A 15,215-nucleotide genomic window follows, 5' to 3' on the forward strand; every position below is an offset into this window, starting at 1 on the left:
TTCAGAAGCCAACTCCCTCTTACATTTGTGAATGAGAGGGTCTGCACTTCCATCCGCTCCATACTTGATTTTGTAGAGCCACTTAAAGGTGACAACCGATTTGTCTTGGAATCTAGGGACCACATCCCAGACATCATTCTTCATAATTGACTCGTATTCTTCATTCATAGCATCCTTCCATACTTGATGCTTCACAGCTTCTTCGAATGATAAGCTCATTTTGAATGATAGTGCTCATGACGGTTAACTATCCTTGATACCTGTTCGACTTCATGCTTTCACGGAAAGTCCCCCTTGGTGCAACATGTCTCTCAGCATCTTCAAGAGTCTCCCTAAGCCATGAAGGTCTCCTCTTGGAGAAGCAAGGCTCATGAGGAGGAAGATCTATAGTATCCATAGGTTCATCAACATCGGGCATCATTTCGTCCTCTTTTTCACCCTGATTTCCGATGTCAACTTCTTTGTCCTTCCTTAGGATAGGAAGGTTATTGATCTTCCTGAGGGCCATATCTTCGTTGAAGGTGACATCATGACTTATCTCAACTTCCTTTTGATCAGCCACATAAATTCTATATCCCTTGGAATTTTCACTATAGCCCACAAAGATTCCTTTCTTCCCAGATGCACCCAAATTGCTTCTGTTCTCTTTCGATACATGAAAATATACGGGACTTCCAAACATTCTAAAATGAGAGACATCAGGTTTCTTACCAATGAAGAGTCCAATGCTTGATGAGGGCATCGGTTTTGAACATACACGGCAGTATTTACAGCTTCAACCCATAGGAACTTCGGAAGGCCTTGATCATGAAGCATGGCGTGAACTGCTTCTACAATGGAGCGATTATTCCTTTCAGCCATACCATTATGCTCAAGAGAGTATGGCGTTGTAGTCTCCCTCTTAATGCCAGCTTCTCTACAATAACTTTGGAATTCATTGGATTCGTACTCAATCCCATTATCAATCCTCAATATCTTGATTTTCTTCTCAGATTGGTTTTCGAATCAAGGCTTTGAAGTGTCAGAACCAGGGGAACACTTCATCCTTCTTCTTCAAGAAGTAGATCTAGGTCTTTCGAGAACAATCATCCGTAAAGGTGAGATAATATAAGTATCTTCCCAAAGAGTTTACGGGCATCATACCAAATATGTCGGAGTGGATCAATTGCAATATATTTGTGGTCTTGCTATTACTTGAGGGGAATGGTCCGCTTGTAAGTTTTCCTTCGGCACATCCCCGACATACACCTTCATGCTCTACTTTCAACTCAGGCATACCTGTCACCATATGTCTCACATCGGGTAGGGCCTTATAATGAAGATGGGCAAACCTCCGGTGCCAAAGTTCATATTGTAGAGATGTGCCGCAAGACATGGCTCCCAACGGACTTCCTCCAACTTGATACTAAGTGTCAACCCTAAACCCAAGAGTAAAAGCATCTTTAAAATTTCTTTTCCAAACACGTATCTTTTCATCGATGAATGCCACCTTGAATCCTTTGTCCTCCATGGCTGAAATGGACACCAGGTTCTTCTTGAGATCAAGGACATATAGTACTTTTTGCAAATGAATAGTATTGCCTTGATTCAATTAAAGGGTAACATTCCCTACTCCCTTCACGGGATAGGTGGCATCGTCCTCACGGATGATCTCCAAGTTTGTCTCCTTTTCTATCAGATTAGAGAGGGCTTCCTTGTATCCGATGAAGTGCCTTGAGGCACCACTATCAATCAGCCAATTTCCTAAAGTGTCCGGAGGAGAGGCAGTGGAGAGGGCCAATATAAGATAGTATTCTTTTTGCTTATTGTTAACAACATTTGATTCTTCATACCTGGAGTTCCTTGATTTCTTGGAGGGTCGACCATTTCCTTGATGTTTGGCATTCATTTTTCCTTTGCCATTGGACCTGCCATTCCTTTGATCATTGTTGTTGAAGTTGCTCCTGGAATGATTGTGATCATCATCATACGATGTGTCCCTTCTATTTGGACACTCCCTTGCATAGTGGCCAAACTTATTGCAAACAAAGCACCTGCCCTTCCTTCCTCCCTTAGATCCAGGCTTACAATGGAAATTACCTTTAGACCCTGCATTATTTCTCCTTTTGGCATGAGCAGAGAATGTAGTGGGGTTGCTTCTATTAGAAAGTATTTCTTGCTCCACCATTCTTGTTTCTTCTTGAATGCATCTCGACATCAATTCTTCAAACCTTGGAATTCGATCATTGTTGAGTATAGTGGTTCTAAATACATACCACTCAGGTGGGAGCCATCCAAGGGTGGTGAGAGTAAGTTCCCTGTCACGAATGACTTCTCCAATCGAGAGTAGATCATTCTTGATCTCAGTAATCCTCAAGAAATAGGATTGAATATCCTCGTCCTTGCCCTTCTTTATATCCTTCAACTTATTCTTGAGAAATAGAATTTGATTAGCATTACTAACCTTGAACATGTCGACCAACCTGTCATAGATCTCCTTGGAGGTCTTCAATTCGGAGATGTAGGCCACCAAATGCTTTTCAATGGAATTCCTGATAATCTTCTTTGCTTTGACTTCAAACCTATTGTACTTAGTCTTCGCAGCAGTTGGTGCATTTGAAGGAGGTTAAGGGATTTTACCTGCACATAGTCCATCACATCTTTTTCTTCCAAGGTCAAATCAAAAGACATCTTCCATCCATGATAGTCAGATTTATCATGGCGCTTGTCTTCAGCTAGGAAGTAGGATGAGGAACCCATTGAGCCTTTTGTCCTTGTCCAACTGTCTTTGGTGATTGCTCTTTCACTCTTTCTTGGGCTTTGTCTTCACCTCAGCTTTAATACAATGTTAATTTTAGGCAACAATGGTATGTTCTATGCTTTAGAGCAATTTTACTTCAATTTCTTTATTAGCCCAGTATCAATATTCAGATTAGCAATCACATCAACATGATAGTAAAATGCAAATAGAACATAAACATAAACAATAAAAGACAAGCCAAGACAAGAGGACACAAGATGTGGCACCAGCCAGGGACAAAACCCAATGTGGGGAAACCCTTGATCAATTCTTCTTATAGTCTTCAATAGTTCAGCAGAGAGAGATAGTACTATTTACAAATCTAATCATTTATAATAGCAACAAAAGAGCCCTAACCAAAAAAGTCAACGCTGGTCAACAGGGCAGATTTGACCCTCAGCAAATCGGTTAACTTCGGCTTCCAAACAGCAAGATAAAACAGCCCTCAAAACAGTCAAATTCAGCCCAGTCAAAGTTTGGTCAAACAGCGCACCTGCGATCAGCCCTAGCTGCAATCAACATTGGTCAACAATCAACGTTTAGTCTTGATTCTTGTGCCCATAAATGCAGCCTGCCCAAACAAAGATAGCCCTCAGAAAAACGTAGTCAAAGGAGGTCAACGCATGCTGGTCAATGCTTGGTGAAACTGTCCAAAAATTCGTTCTCTTGAAATTTTGGCCCCCTGAAATTTCACTCTCTTGAAATTTTGACCTCCTGAAATTTTGCTCTCTTGAAATTTCAACCTGCTAAAATTTCAAATTTCGGACATGGGGAAAGACTAAGAGAAAGGCCCATAAATCCATACCCAATCAATGAGGAGAGAGGGAGAAAAGTGTGAAGATGAATTTGTCCAAATGAGGCTAAGGCATCATGTATTTATAGCAAACGTTGAGGATGAATAGACGTGACCGTTGGGCTTCTGAGCCTACATAAGTTTGCTGGCCAGCCTTGACAATTTGTCCATAATCAAAATAAATTCATAACTTCATTTGTACATGTCTGAATCAGATGATCTTTAGATCAATCATACACCTCTCGAAAAGAGGAATCCAAAAAAAATATCACCTGTCATAAATAAGATGACCCGTGTGGAGTTAGGCCCTAGTTGCCAATTTTAACAAGACTTCAGTGTTGATTGGAGAGAGAACAAGTTGAACTACCAGTTAACTCACAATCACAACTAAAGACTAGGCCTCCTTGCATGCTCGAATTTTATCTATAAAGAGAAGGATGAACGCACAATTGGGATTCATTTTTTGTGAAATTCTCTTTGATTGTGGACTGTGCATTCTTGAGGAGCAAGTGCGCACAAATTTAGGAGCCACCAGTGCACTAGGAAATAAGAGGCTTGTGTGCTAAGGAATAGGAGGCCACAAGTGCACAAAGATTGTGGAGCAGGGATCAGAGTTTCTCAAGGCAGGTCAAGACTATTTCTTAGTGACAGATTGCCGCAGCGTGAATTGTAATAGATCCAATTGCTCAAGAACAACCAATAAAGTACCACAACAAAGAAAGCAGGTTTTCCCTTTTGGGTTTCCTGGGTAACACAAGTGTGACGATTTGTGTGCATGTGTTTTATCTCTGGTGTTTTTTCGCTGCTTATAGATTGGTAAAAAACTCTGTATCTTGGTGAAAGTAAATTTTGTTTCAGATTTTAGTTGCCTTGTTTTCAGTAATTCATCTAAGTAGTGCGCAGAGTTTCAAGAAAATTTAACGGTTCTTGGCAGCCAGCTCCACTTCCACCAGGCCTTGACAAGTCCTATCCCCCCTTTGTTTAGAGCTGTGACTTATTTATACATGTGCCTTCTTTTATATCTTCTGCTGGCTAGATATTTATCTTTTAGCTAGACACTTAGTTTCTGCTTTCAGTATCGATATAGGAGTTGCTTCCACACTCCCACATTGTATTTATAGTTGATGTACTCTTTTGGTTCTGTTGACCTACTATTGCTGTCATATGTCGGACCATATTAAAATTAATATATCTGTTCATGGAATCTTCGGTTATTACCAAGCCAAGCAAAGTAAAAGAGGTTTCATCCTACTCAGAATATTATCTAAGCAGCCTGATATTTCAACATAATCCTTGACGTTAGATTGAATGCTATAAATTTATAATTTATGCATTTAGGGTATTACATAAAGACCTATACAGACTCCAGAGTATACGTGAACAGGAAGAGAGATTCCAAATAAGGTAAATCCAAGACAATTGCGAACTCAACAGTTTAACAATTAGCATGTTCTGAACAGTTTCATATATATTATACTTCTCTTTTAGAAAAGTGAAACATCAAATATAATGATCACTGTATTTGATATATTGTTTCTCCCAAGTTCCAACTTATCCTGAAAGGAAAAATGTTCCAAAACAGTCTATGCCAGATATAATTATTGTTTTGAGGCAGATAACTTCTAGTTTCATGGGCACAGTAAGATTAGTTCCAAAGCCAAAAATTGGTTATAAGTAAATCTTGTTGTGCCCTTACAGTAAGTACAAGAACTAGATATGACTTTGCAAGTACTCTTGACTTCAGAAAGTCACGCAATTTGTCCTTTAGTAATACAAAGGTCTTCAGAAGTTAAAACCGCAATTAACACAAAGATTATCAGCACCATTCCTTTAAACAACTTGGCAATGGGAACATCCTATAACTGGAAGACAAATAACCACAATTTAGTTCTGTTTCAAGGAAATATAAAGCCTTACTGTGTTTCATTGAAAGGAACTATGAAACTTTAGCATTATTCAAATTTCAGGTCTTAAGTATCACACTTAGGGCTATGGGGGCTAAAGTCTGGGTGAAACATGCAAATTACAAAATAAAAATAGAACAACCATTGAAGACTTCTATTATTAACTTCAGCAGGCAATTAACTAGACCATTATAAACAATTAAAAAGTTTGAACACGTTAAAAGCATCAAGTACAATTGAAAAGTTTGTACACATTAAAAGAACATCCAAAAAAATAAAGTTATTTAAACACACAAAGTCATCAGAAACAATTTAAAAATGTGGATACAATAAGATCATCAGAAACAATTTTACAACACTTACAAAAAAGGAAACTTTCTGTTCTATATGACGTTATCTAAGTGGAACTTTACCTAGACTAGAGTCCTGCATTAGACTTCTTGCCAGCAAGGATACGAGATATCTGCAGTCCCCTGCTGAAAGCTTTGTTAAACAATATACGAGTCTGCATGGACTGAAAACCAGGCAACCATGACAGTACAGCCATAGGAATCATAACAATGATGCCAAATGTGATTTCATATAACCGAGCCACTGCAATCACTGTCTGCCAGACTATATTGTAGTGCAGGAAAGGCTTCAGCACTTGAGCAATCAATATCAAACCCCAGCCAGTCGGTACGAATGCCAGTAGACTAGTCACCAAATCTACCAATTTTAATTCAGTGAGCTGCAGCAGAAGTAGAATTGCTAATATGGTGCAACTGATGACCAAGGCTTGAATTGCACGGTAGTATATATGTTGTTTTGCCGCATACTTATCATGAGCATATAATATGATCATATATATTGCAAGGACTACTACTACATATATCCAAGAGAGTAGGTATACAGCAATGCTTTTGCTTCCACCGGAAATGCCAAGCTGGTAAACAATACCGTACTGGAAAAAGAAAAAGCGAAGATCAAGTAGTATTTCTAAAACTATTCCCCATAGACCTGTGTTCCGCAAATGGTCATGTTCTTCACTCCACCAGACTTCCCAACATTGTTCTGACTTAGTTAAGATCCCACCCCTGTACCATATCCAGTTCATAAAATCATCAAAGTCATCAACAGTTTTCAACCAATCAAATCCTGATGGATTGAACAAAAACGGTGCCATGATCCATGATAGGACAAGAAACCAACTTGAGATGGTTAAAAGAATATAAACAAATGTATTGGTCGTGAGAGCACTGTACGATGCATAAATTATCAATAGTATCCCAAGTTCAATAGCCTTCACAAAATGACTGCGAGCATAAAGTCTGTAATTTTCAGCAAATCTCTTATGCTGCACAACAAAGCCACGCCCTGTAGCCCGATATTTTGCACCCCCGTGAAGTATTGTTCTACCAAAATAGTGTGTACGAGTACCCATTGAGAAAGTGTAAAAAACAGATGCTAACTGCAACTGCATGGTTAAAAATTCCCAGATTGCATTCAGGAATCCATGCTCCAGAGAATTTTCAATGATCATTGGGAGAGCTGTGAAGAGACCAAGCTGAACGATGAACTGCTGATTGAGGACTGTTGCAAGTGCCTTGTTGTCCGTGTTAACCGATTCATCTATAATGGCCTGCTCAACTCCACTAAGAGCCAAATACACCCTTCCCCACAGGAATGCATAAACTGTTAGGACCACCAGCATAGTATTAAAATAGAATCCAATTGTTGAGGTGTAGAAGGAGAGCATACGGAAAAAATCAAGGCGGTGTCCAAGGCGATACACATCCCTGCTGAGAACCTGCTCACCATTGCCACTAGCAACCTTGGCTTCAAACATTGATATTTGGTTTAAACCAACATCGCGTCCTTTGCCAACCTGGATATATTCATGATGTGTCACATTTCCCCCACGCAGTGTGCAATTAAAGCCAGCAAATATGTCCTCACTGATGTTTATTACCCGGGACGCTTTACTGATACCTCCACGGGTTATGAACCACAACCGATCAAATACATCAGGGTGACCATAGTGCATCCTTACCTTCAGTGGGTTTGCAAGCACACGTTGCCCAAGGGTTACAAAACTTGTCTCCTGAGCAGACATAAACCAAGCAAGGGAAGACACCGAACCTGTGAATACATGTTCACGGACTCCTAGAATTGTTGGCTTTCGGATACCATAATATTTTGTGAATTCTTGCAACAGATTGCGCATTTTTAGAGCCTCTTCAAAATAACTATCTTGGTTCATATCAATTGTCTGCACTGCTTCCCCCCTTGTGAAAATCAGAGCATGATTTTGATTTTCTGGTTTCCCTTCACCAAGTTTCAGCGGCCCAGGTAGCCTAACCCTGTATATTTCCACCTCCCTCTGCAGATCCTGGTCATACTTAACAAGAACAGAGAAATATTGCACATCATCCCTTCCTGCGCGAACCTCATCAACATAAGCAACCCGAAGTGCCTCGTTATTCTTCATCAAATACAATATATCTTCGGCACGGGGATCCTTCCTTGCCTTTTGAGAACCATAAATCTGACAAGCAACAACATAAGTAAATTTCATGAGTGCTGTGGCATGTTCATGATCTTTGAAAAGCATTCCTACTCCACTATTTTCACTGCTAATGCTCCGCCCTGATGGAAAACTCCTTGAATTCAATCCACTGGCGTCTTCCCTGCATCCTGAAGCTGTGGCCACAAGTTCTTTGAAGCCATCCCTGATATCCATCTCTGATGCTGAATCAAGAAAAGCCAACATTTTTAAAGCCTTGCTGTAGTACATCATACCCCTTACAGTGCGGGCCAGTGTCTGGCCTCTATATGAGGCCCACAACCGAAGTTCTCTCACATGATTGGTCCACAGTTCAGGTTCCTTTATTCCTTTCTGATGCATCCGCTCCAAGAAATTGCCCCATTCATCAGGAAATATCTTCTGGAGATAGAATATAATTGAAACACCATCTTCATTCGATGTACGCAGCTGTTCTTTATTGTAGATAACATCCTCATCATAGTAGGGAGTCAACACACTGAACGCCAACATCTTATCCACCTGTGGTGCATGAGGCATGTTCATAAAGAGAGAGTTGCTGAAAAATGCAATCCGTCGCCTTGCCTCCAGATTTCTTGGAACATTGTTCATGGAATCTCTAGAAGTTAGAATGGTGCGCAAGCGACGTAGCTGGCGATAAAAGGTCTCGTCTTCTACATCAGGCAATTCTACTGCATCCTCAAATAGCAGCTTACTACCACTCCTTTGAGAAACAAGTCCATCTTGCCTCAGTTGGTCTCTATTCCGCTTTTCTTTTGGAAAATCTCTAATAATGATTTCATAGAGGTTTTGCAAAGCATCAACTACCTTCTGCTGGTCCTTTGCAGAGGGTTTTGTCAGAAGAATGTCAACCATTGTGATCAATTTAGAATGAATTTGAGGCAACTCGCTCATTCTGTATTTTTCTGTAAACTTCTCCATAGAAAGTGATGCATCAATCTCTTCAAACACACTAACAATAATCGAGTGCTCTTCGGTATCTGTCTTCACAATTCTGTGAAGCAAATGCTTGACATTGTCATACGTTTCTATCACTGCACAACGACGGTACTCATTCTTGCAGATTTTTCTCCATAATTTCTTGTCAGTACCTCCTACCACCGTAGCCTGACCTAGGGCAAGCAATAGCTCATTGCAGAGCAACAGGCATGGCCATTGAATGATGCGTACATTCCAGGAGTTTCGAGGCATCTCCAACAATTCCACTTCCAAGTCATTGACAATATCCTCTTCCCGGAATATCCTCAGAATTTCATTCCAAATAAGGGCAAACTGATCTGCTTCAACCTGATTATTGGTCTCGATTTTCTTATATTGTGAGCCAAATCCATATCTGAGTTGCAAACGCCTGATTGCGTCCCTTATTTTAACTTTCAGAGACCCCTTGGTTTTGAACAGAGGTTCTTCAGGCTTCAAATTGAATTGAGTGGCACTAGCAAAGAACTGAAACCGCAACCTCAATTGTTGAATATTTCGAATCTCTCCTAGATGGTTAAACAATCCCACCAAGGCTCCAACTATGGCTGACAGTATTGAATACCATATTTGTGTGTCCATGAAGTAGATCAAGACCACCGGTGCCCACAGTACACCAATGGCAAATCGATTAGTGTGTTTGAAAAACTCGTGCCATTTGTAATGAATGGCACTTTCCGGGAGCTTCAATATTTGCTTCGTTGGCATCACCATAGGTTTGATCTGGAAATAGTAACTAAAAGAAAACTTTGCAGCCAGCAAAGTTAACCAAAATAGAGAATATGAGATGTTATCAAAAATTCCTTCTCGAAGCCCACGTCCAACAAACATTCTAGATTGAAACCACCATGTCAAAACATGGAAAATCCTCCAGTTGGTTTTCTCTATAAAATTTCTGACCCAGGGAATAATAAAAAGAAGCACAGCCAACAGCTCAGGAGAGAGGAATGCGAGTGCGGCCTCTAGATAGTTTAGCAATCTTCTGTTCGCATCCGCTGACCATCTGAAATCATGATTCCTTTGATCCCACATCCGACTATAGAGCACAGCAAAGAGAATGGTCCATACTATTGCCACAATGATCTTCAATAGCATTCTTATTCCTTGTAAAGGAGTCTCTCTTGACACTAAACTGTACTGCATGCCAGCATCAAGCGCAGATTGCAAAAGCCGAAGGCCTGCCCACGTTATGAAAACACTAAGCACTTTAGCCTGTATATCTCTCTTTTTCAACTCTACCAAAGGAAGTCCTTGGCCATCCCATGCCACAATAATTGCAGCTTGCAGAAAAAGTATATACATGATCCAAAGACGATCAAAACTGCGGAAAATATTGCAGAAGGAGCGTTGTTCTACAAATCCGGTCTTCCCTACCTTCTGTTTCTGTAGCATGCCCCTGATCCTCTGCAATCCACCCTCTGGCTTGGTCTCAGACTGTACAAAGAAATTGCTATCCAGTTTGAGGGGCCACCCCAACTGTGCGAAGCACCTGTTACTCCAAAAATACTCATTTATATCATCATAATTCCTCCATGCTGAATGGTGAGCCTTCCCACCAAGGCTCGCTTCTGCTTCAGCCTTAACAGTCTTATACAAGGGGGTTACGACCCTGTTCAAGAAAGCATTTTCCCCCATATAAGCAGGCAAAGCAGGCTGTCCTGTACTCTCATCCAGATAATCCTCCAAAATCCTGTTCAGCTCCATGGCCATGTGGTGAAAAATGTAGCTCAGACACTCTGGCATAAACTTCAAATTAGCAGCCTCCCCCCATATTAGAAGATACAACGAAATATATAGCAATTCCCTGCGCTCATCTATACTGGCTCTCCTGCGGTCTGAGATCCAAACATTGGATTTCCGTGCGAGATATGCACACCAATTGTCATAGTTTTTTAGGATTTTCTTTCTTAATTTCCTAACAACGCTGGGTTCGAGGCGGGCTATGTCATCCGGAGGCGGTTGCAGCCGCATCTGGCTATTAGCCAGCAGCAGGATAAGATGTTCTCGCTGGTTCCGGACATTATCCTTCTGAAAACCAAAGAAAACGCCTAGCCAATCGAGAAGATCCATATCAGAGTCCCATTGGACATAGGGAGGGATTCGGAGCCCGCCTACAGTTTTCAGTGCCGAAGCGGCCGCTCGAACCTCCGGAAACCGCAGCGCGGGATGATCCGCCAGCATGTTGTGCACAGGAAGGATATTGTAGACCTCATTTCCGCTGCTTTCAGGTGGAACCCTGGCCTGACTCGGATGCCTGCGAGTGACACTCATTTCCGTCAAAATGTCCGACAAGTTCTTACCACTTCTTCAACGGGGACTCTTCAGACTCCCTCCGTTAAACACCGATGGCTAAACGAGCCCCAGATTCGCACCTGCAACATGTTTCCTATGCTTTATGAAGTTTCACTTCCATTTTTGAGCTGTAAAAAGATGTATATGACACGGAAACACTCTAAAAATAGAGCTAGGATTGCCCCCCTTACCTTCAGCAAAATGCCTGAAAATATATTCCGCGGTCCTTTCCTCGATTTCGTCAAACTTCCTCTTAGGTAGCCAAAAATGCACTGGACCCGAAGCTGAAACTTTCTTCTTGTGTTTTCTTAAGTTTTCCGACCTAAATATACACTGGATTCCAACCTGTTTCCTGTGTCTACTTGACTTCGAGGGACCTGTTATTTACCTAAATGCCGTCGGAAAACACACAGCCGAATCTATTCAAATAATACCAGCACGATCGCTCGCCTCGATTAAAACGCCGGGTGTTTCTTTCGTGCAAGTTCCGCAAGACATCCAAGCCTCTAAAGAATCGGAATCGAACCAGAAACTCATTCCCTGTGCTTTCCTAGGTTTTTCGACCGTAATCTATACCTTTAATGCCACAGAAAAACTCAACAGGATCCAATGGAACCAAAGAAAAATAAAAGCATTACAGATGCCTGATAAATTCTTAACGGTTCCTTCGCCTTAAAGCCTTGATTTTATCATTAAATAATGCCGAAAATATCAACAAAATCGGCTCAAACTGAATTAGAGCAATCCCATACCTTGAACAATGTCGGAAAACATAGTTTCGCCTGAATCCATTTCCATCATCAATGAACACAGACAAATAAATGGATTATCGTCTATTTACAGACTGTCTTCCGAGACTAGCCAAAGCAGCTCTGACGCTTTCCAAGTACAGCCGGGATAGAAACCGCCACGGTCAAAACCACTGTGTGAAGCAAAATAGAATAGTTGCTGAAAAGCGAGGCATCTGCATCATCCGGTGAATGTTTCAACAAAGCTGCCCGCCGCGATATATTTTGCACTGTGCGCGTCCAGAGCGTGTCTTCTGCGTTTTCTCAACGGTGAGCGGGGTCAGACGTTGTGACCGAAATAGTTATTTTACTTTTTCTTTATTCAATATTAAATTATTAATCGAACGGGAAAAATAAGGAGACTTTTGCCAATTGGATTCCATGTGGTCACATGCTGAGGCTTATTATTATATTATGCGGCGTGAAGTTTGCTTCGTGGATTTTGAGGGGGTCTAGGAAATACCCATGTTAGGTAGGTACCACGAAATTTGCTTTTCAGAGTCGTGAATGTGGTCAGTAACGTACCGAGGGTATAATCTTAACCGTTAAGCAAATAGATTGACTAAATTAGAAATATATTTTAATTTTAATGACAATAAATATTATTACTTATTTAAAATTAATTTATTTTGAAAATTTGAAATGGTTATAGGGTAGGGTACTATATTCCCACATATTATGGATACAATATTCCCACACATAGTAGGATACTATTTTCTATCTTGTGTGATTTTTTAATTATTTTAACTTTTTTATTATTATTATTCGTAAATTTTAATGACAATAAATATTATTATTTATTTAAAATTAATTTATTTTGAAATTTGAAATGGTTATAGCGTAGGGTACTATATTCTCACATATTATGGATACTATATTCTCACATAGAGTAGGATACTATTCCTACTCTATTTTCTATTTTGTGTGATTTTTTAATTATTTTAATTTTTTTATTATTATTGTTGTAAATTTTATTAATAGTATTAAGTTTTATTGAATTGAGGCTTCTGTGATCCATAATAGTTGTAACCAGAACTTCGGCTAAAATCACATGAGGAAAGACCTTTGTCGACGCGTTTCGAACCAACCAGTGTGGTTCATCGTCAGGACAAGTTGGCCTGACGATGAACCACGCGTGGACAAAGGTCTTTCCTCATGTGATTTTCGCTGAAGTTCTGCTTACAAGTATTAAGTTTGTTGAGAAAAAATGTATGGTATATTTATTTATATTTATTTTAGTTTTAATTTTTTCAAATATTAATATAAATTTATTTTAATTTTAAATTTATTAAGTACAAATTAAATTTTTTAAGATGTAAATTTTATTTTATATATAAATTTATTTTAATTTTAAATTTATTAAGTATAAATTAATTTTTTAAGATGTAAATTTTATTTTATATATAAATTTGAGAAAAAAATCAACACTAAATAAATTGGAAATAAAGATAAATATATTTATATCAGTTAAAGCATAATTAAATTTTTTGATATTTTAATATGTATTAATTTTTTTATATTAAAAGATAAAATAATAATAATAGTAAAAATTATATGGTTAGAAATTTAATCTTCTAAATGTTTAGTAGATAAAGGTTTAAGATGAATTATTTTTGTTATTTATTAGATAATGGCATGTACATATATACTTAAATAAGGAGTTAGGGAGAAAGAAGAAGTATTATATTAAAGAGTTTAATCTTATTCATAATCATCAAGCAGGTTTTAGACCTAAACATTCTATAGTTGATCATTGTATAACTTTAAGGCACATCATTGAAAAAGTTTGGGAGAAAAAGGAAGAAGTCTTTCGTTGCTTTGCTGATTTCAAAAAAGTGTTTGACACGGTTCCTAGGGATAAGCTTTGGCACAAAATGGAGGAACTTGGGGTTCCTAAACATTTGAGAATCGTTGTGCATAGGTTGTATGAAGAGGTGAAAGTTAAAATTAGAACTTCAGCGGGCATTTCTGAAAGTTTTAGAAGCAATATCGGGGTCAAGCAAGGTTGCCAACTGTCCCCTACCCTTTTTGGTTTATATATTGACAAGCTTGAGGAGTGGTTAAATTCGCAAGTGGGTGATGGTATTTATTTGGGCAAGTTTGTTATAAGGCTTCTTTTGTATGCAAATGACCTTATTCTGATTGCTAAATCGGATCTTGGTTTGCAAGAGCACTTACTATCCCTTGAGCATTTGTGTAGAAGTGTGGGAATGCAAGTCAATAACAGCAAAATGAAAGTAGTGGTTTTCTCTAAAAAAATAAAACATAACCAACATAAGTTCTACTTTCAAGGCAACATTCTCAAAGAAGTTGCGGATTACAAATACCTTGGAATTGACTTCAACAAAAATCTAAGTTGGGATGATTGTAGGAAGAAAAGAACTTTGGGGGGTTGGAAAGCTTTTTATGCTTTTCATTATAGGTGTAGAGAGGCAGAGTTATGGGCCTGGAAAACCACTCAAACTCTTTTTGGGCTTCTAGTGATTCTCTATGGTTGTGAACTATGGGCCAGCAGTACATCTGACATGTAATGGAAACAAATTGAGAAAATTCAGAAGCGTTTGATTACAAACAAATTTAAGATTAAAAGTGCAGTTCCTTATGCTATCTTGTTAAGTGAAACAAGGGTTGCTCCTATTGAAGCAATTACTACGGTGCGAGTCATAAGGTTAAAAAAAAATTGAGCAAATGGAAGAGGGTAGATGGCCTAAGGTTTCCTTTAATGACATATTATGCAACAGAAAAAAGACTTGGATGCAACAAAATAACAAATGGTTTAGTAAATGGGGTATTTGCTTGAACATGTGTCCCATAAACAGCAAAGGGATAAAAGCTTTTGTTGTGGATAAGTTCCACAAGCGTAGTTGGGATAAGGAGCTAGGAAGAAAGAAAAAATACTATATTGAAGTGTTTAATCACACTCATAGTCATCAACCAAAAGCATACATAGAGGTCAATATCTCTTGGAGAGCCAAAATTCTTATTGCTCAGTTAAGGGCTAATTCTCATCAACTCCGTTGTGAAACAGGGCGCTGGAAAAGGCCAAAAGAAGTGTGGGAGGAAAGAGTATGCATTTTTTGTTCTTCTGGAAAAGTAGAAACAGAAAAGCATTTCATTTTAGAATGTTAGGCCTTTAAAG

At 39.1% G+C, this 15,215-nt stretch overlaps 1 protein-coding gene and 1 non-coding gene across 4 annotated transcripts in view; both read right to left on the reverse strand.

Moving 5' to 3' along the window:
* Window positions 1-12,312, reverse strand: part of LOC149182080 (callose synthase 12-like) — a 38,378-nt gene extending 26,066 nt beyond the window's left edge. Inside the window, exons 1-2 of one of the 3 annotated variants that reach the window (XM_089416736.1) lie at window positions 5,890-12,312; window positions 5,164-5,434 (exon numbers count right to left, since the gene is read on the reverse strand). In XM_089416736.1, the coding sequence (XP_089272862.1) occupies window positions 5,895-11,267 (5,373 nt within the window). In that variant the 5' untranslated portion in view covers window positions 11,268-12,312 and the 3' untranslated portion in view covers window positions 5,164-5,434; window positions 5,890-5,894. Of the gene's footprint in view, window positions 1-5,163; window positions 5,435-5,707 lie in introns of those variants that run through there. The other 2 variants (XM_089416734.1, XM_089416737.1) reach the window with 2 other exon arrangements.
* Window positions 8,186-8,266, reverse strand: LOC149182081 (small nucleolar RNA J33). The gene has a single exon (XR_016257859.1). It is a non-coding gene; the product is annotated as a small nucleolar RNA J33 (small nucleolar RNA).
* Window positions 12,313-15,215: the final 2,903 nt, after the last annotated feature.

Source organism: Pinus tabuliformis, chromosome 3_2 (genome assembly GCF_031772625.1).
Source record: "Pinus tabuliformis cultivar Carrire ecotype Pingquan chromosome 3_2, CPIR1, whole genome shotgun sequence".
Lineage (NCBI taxonomy): Eukaryota > Viridiplantae > Streptophyta > Pinopsida > Pinales > Pinaceae > Pinus > Pinus tabuliformis.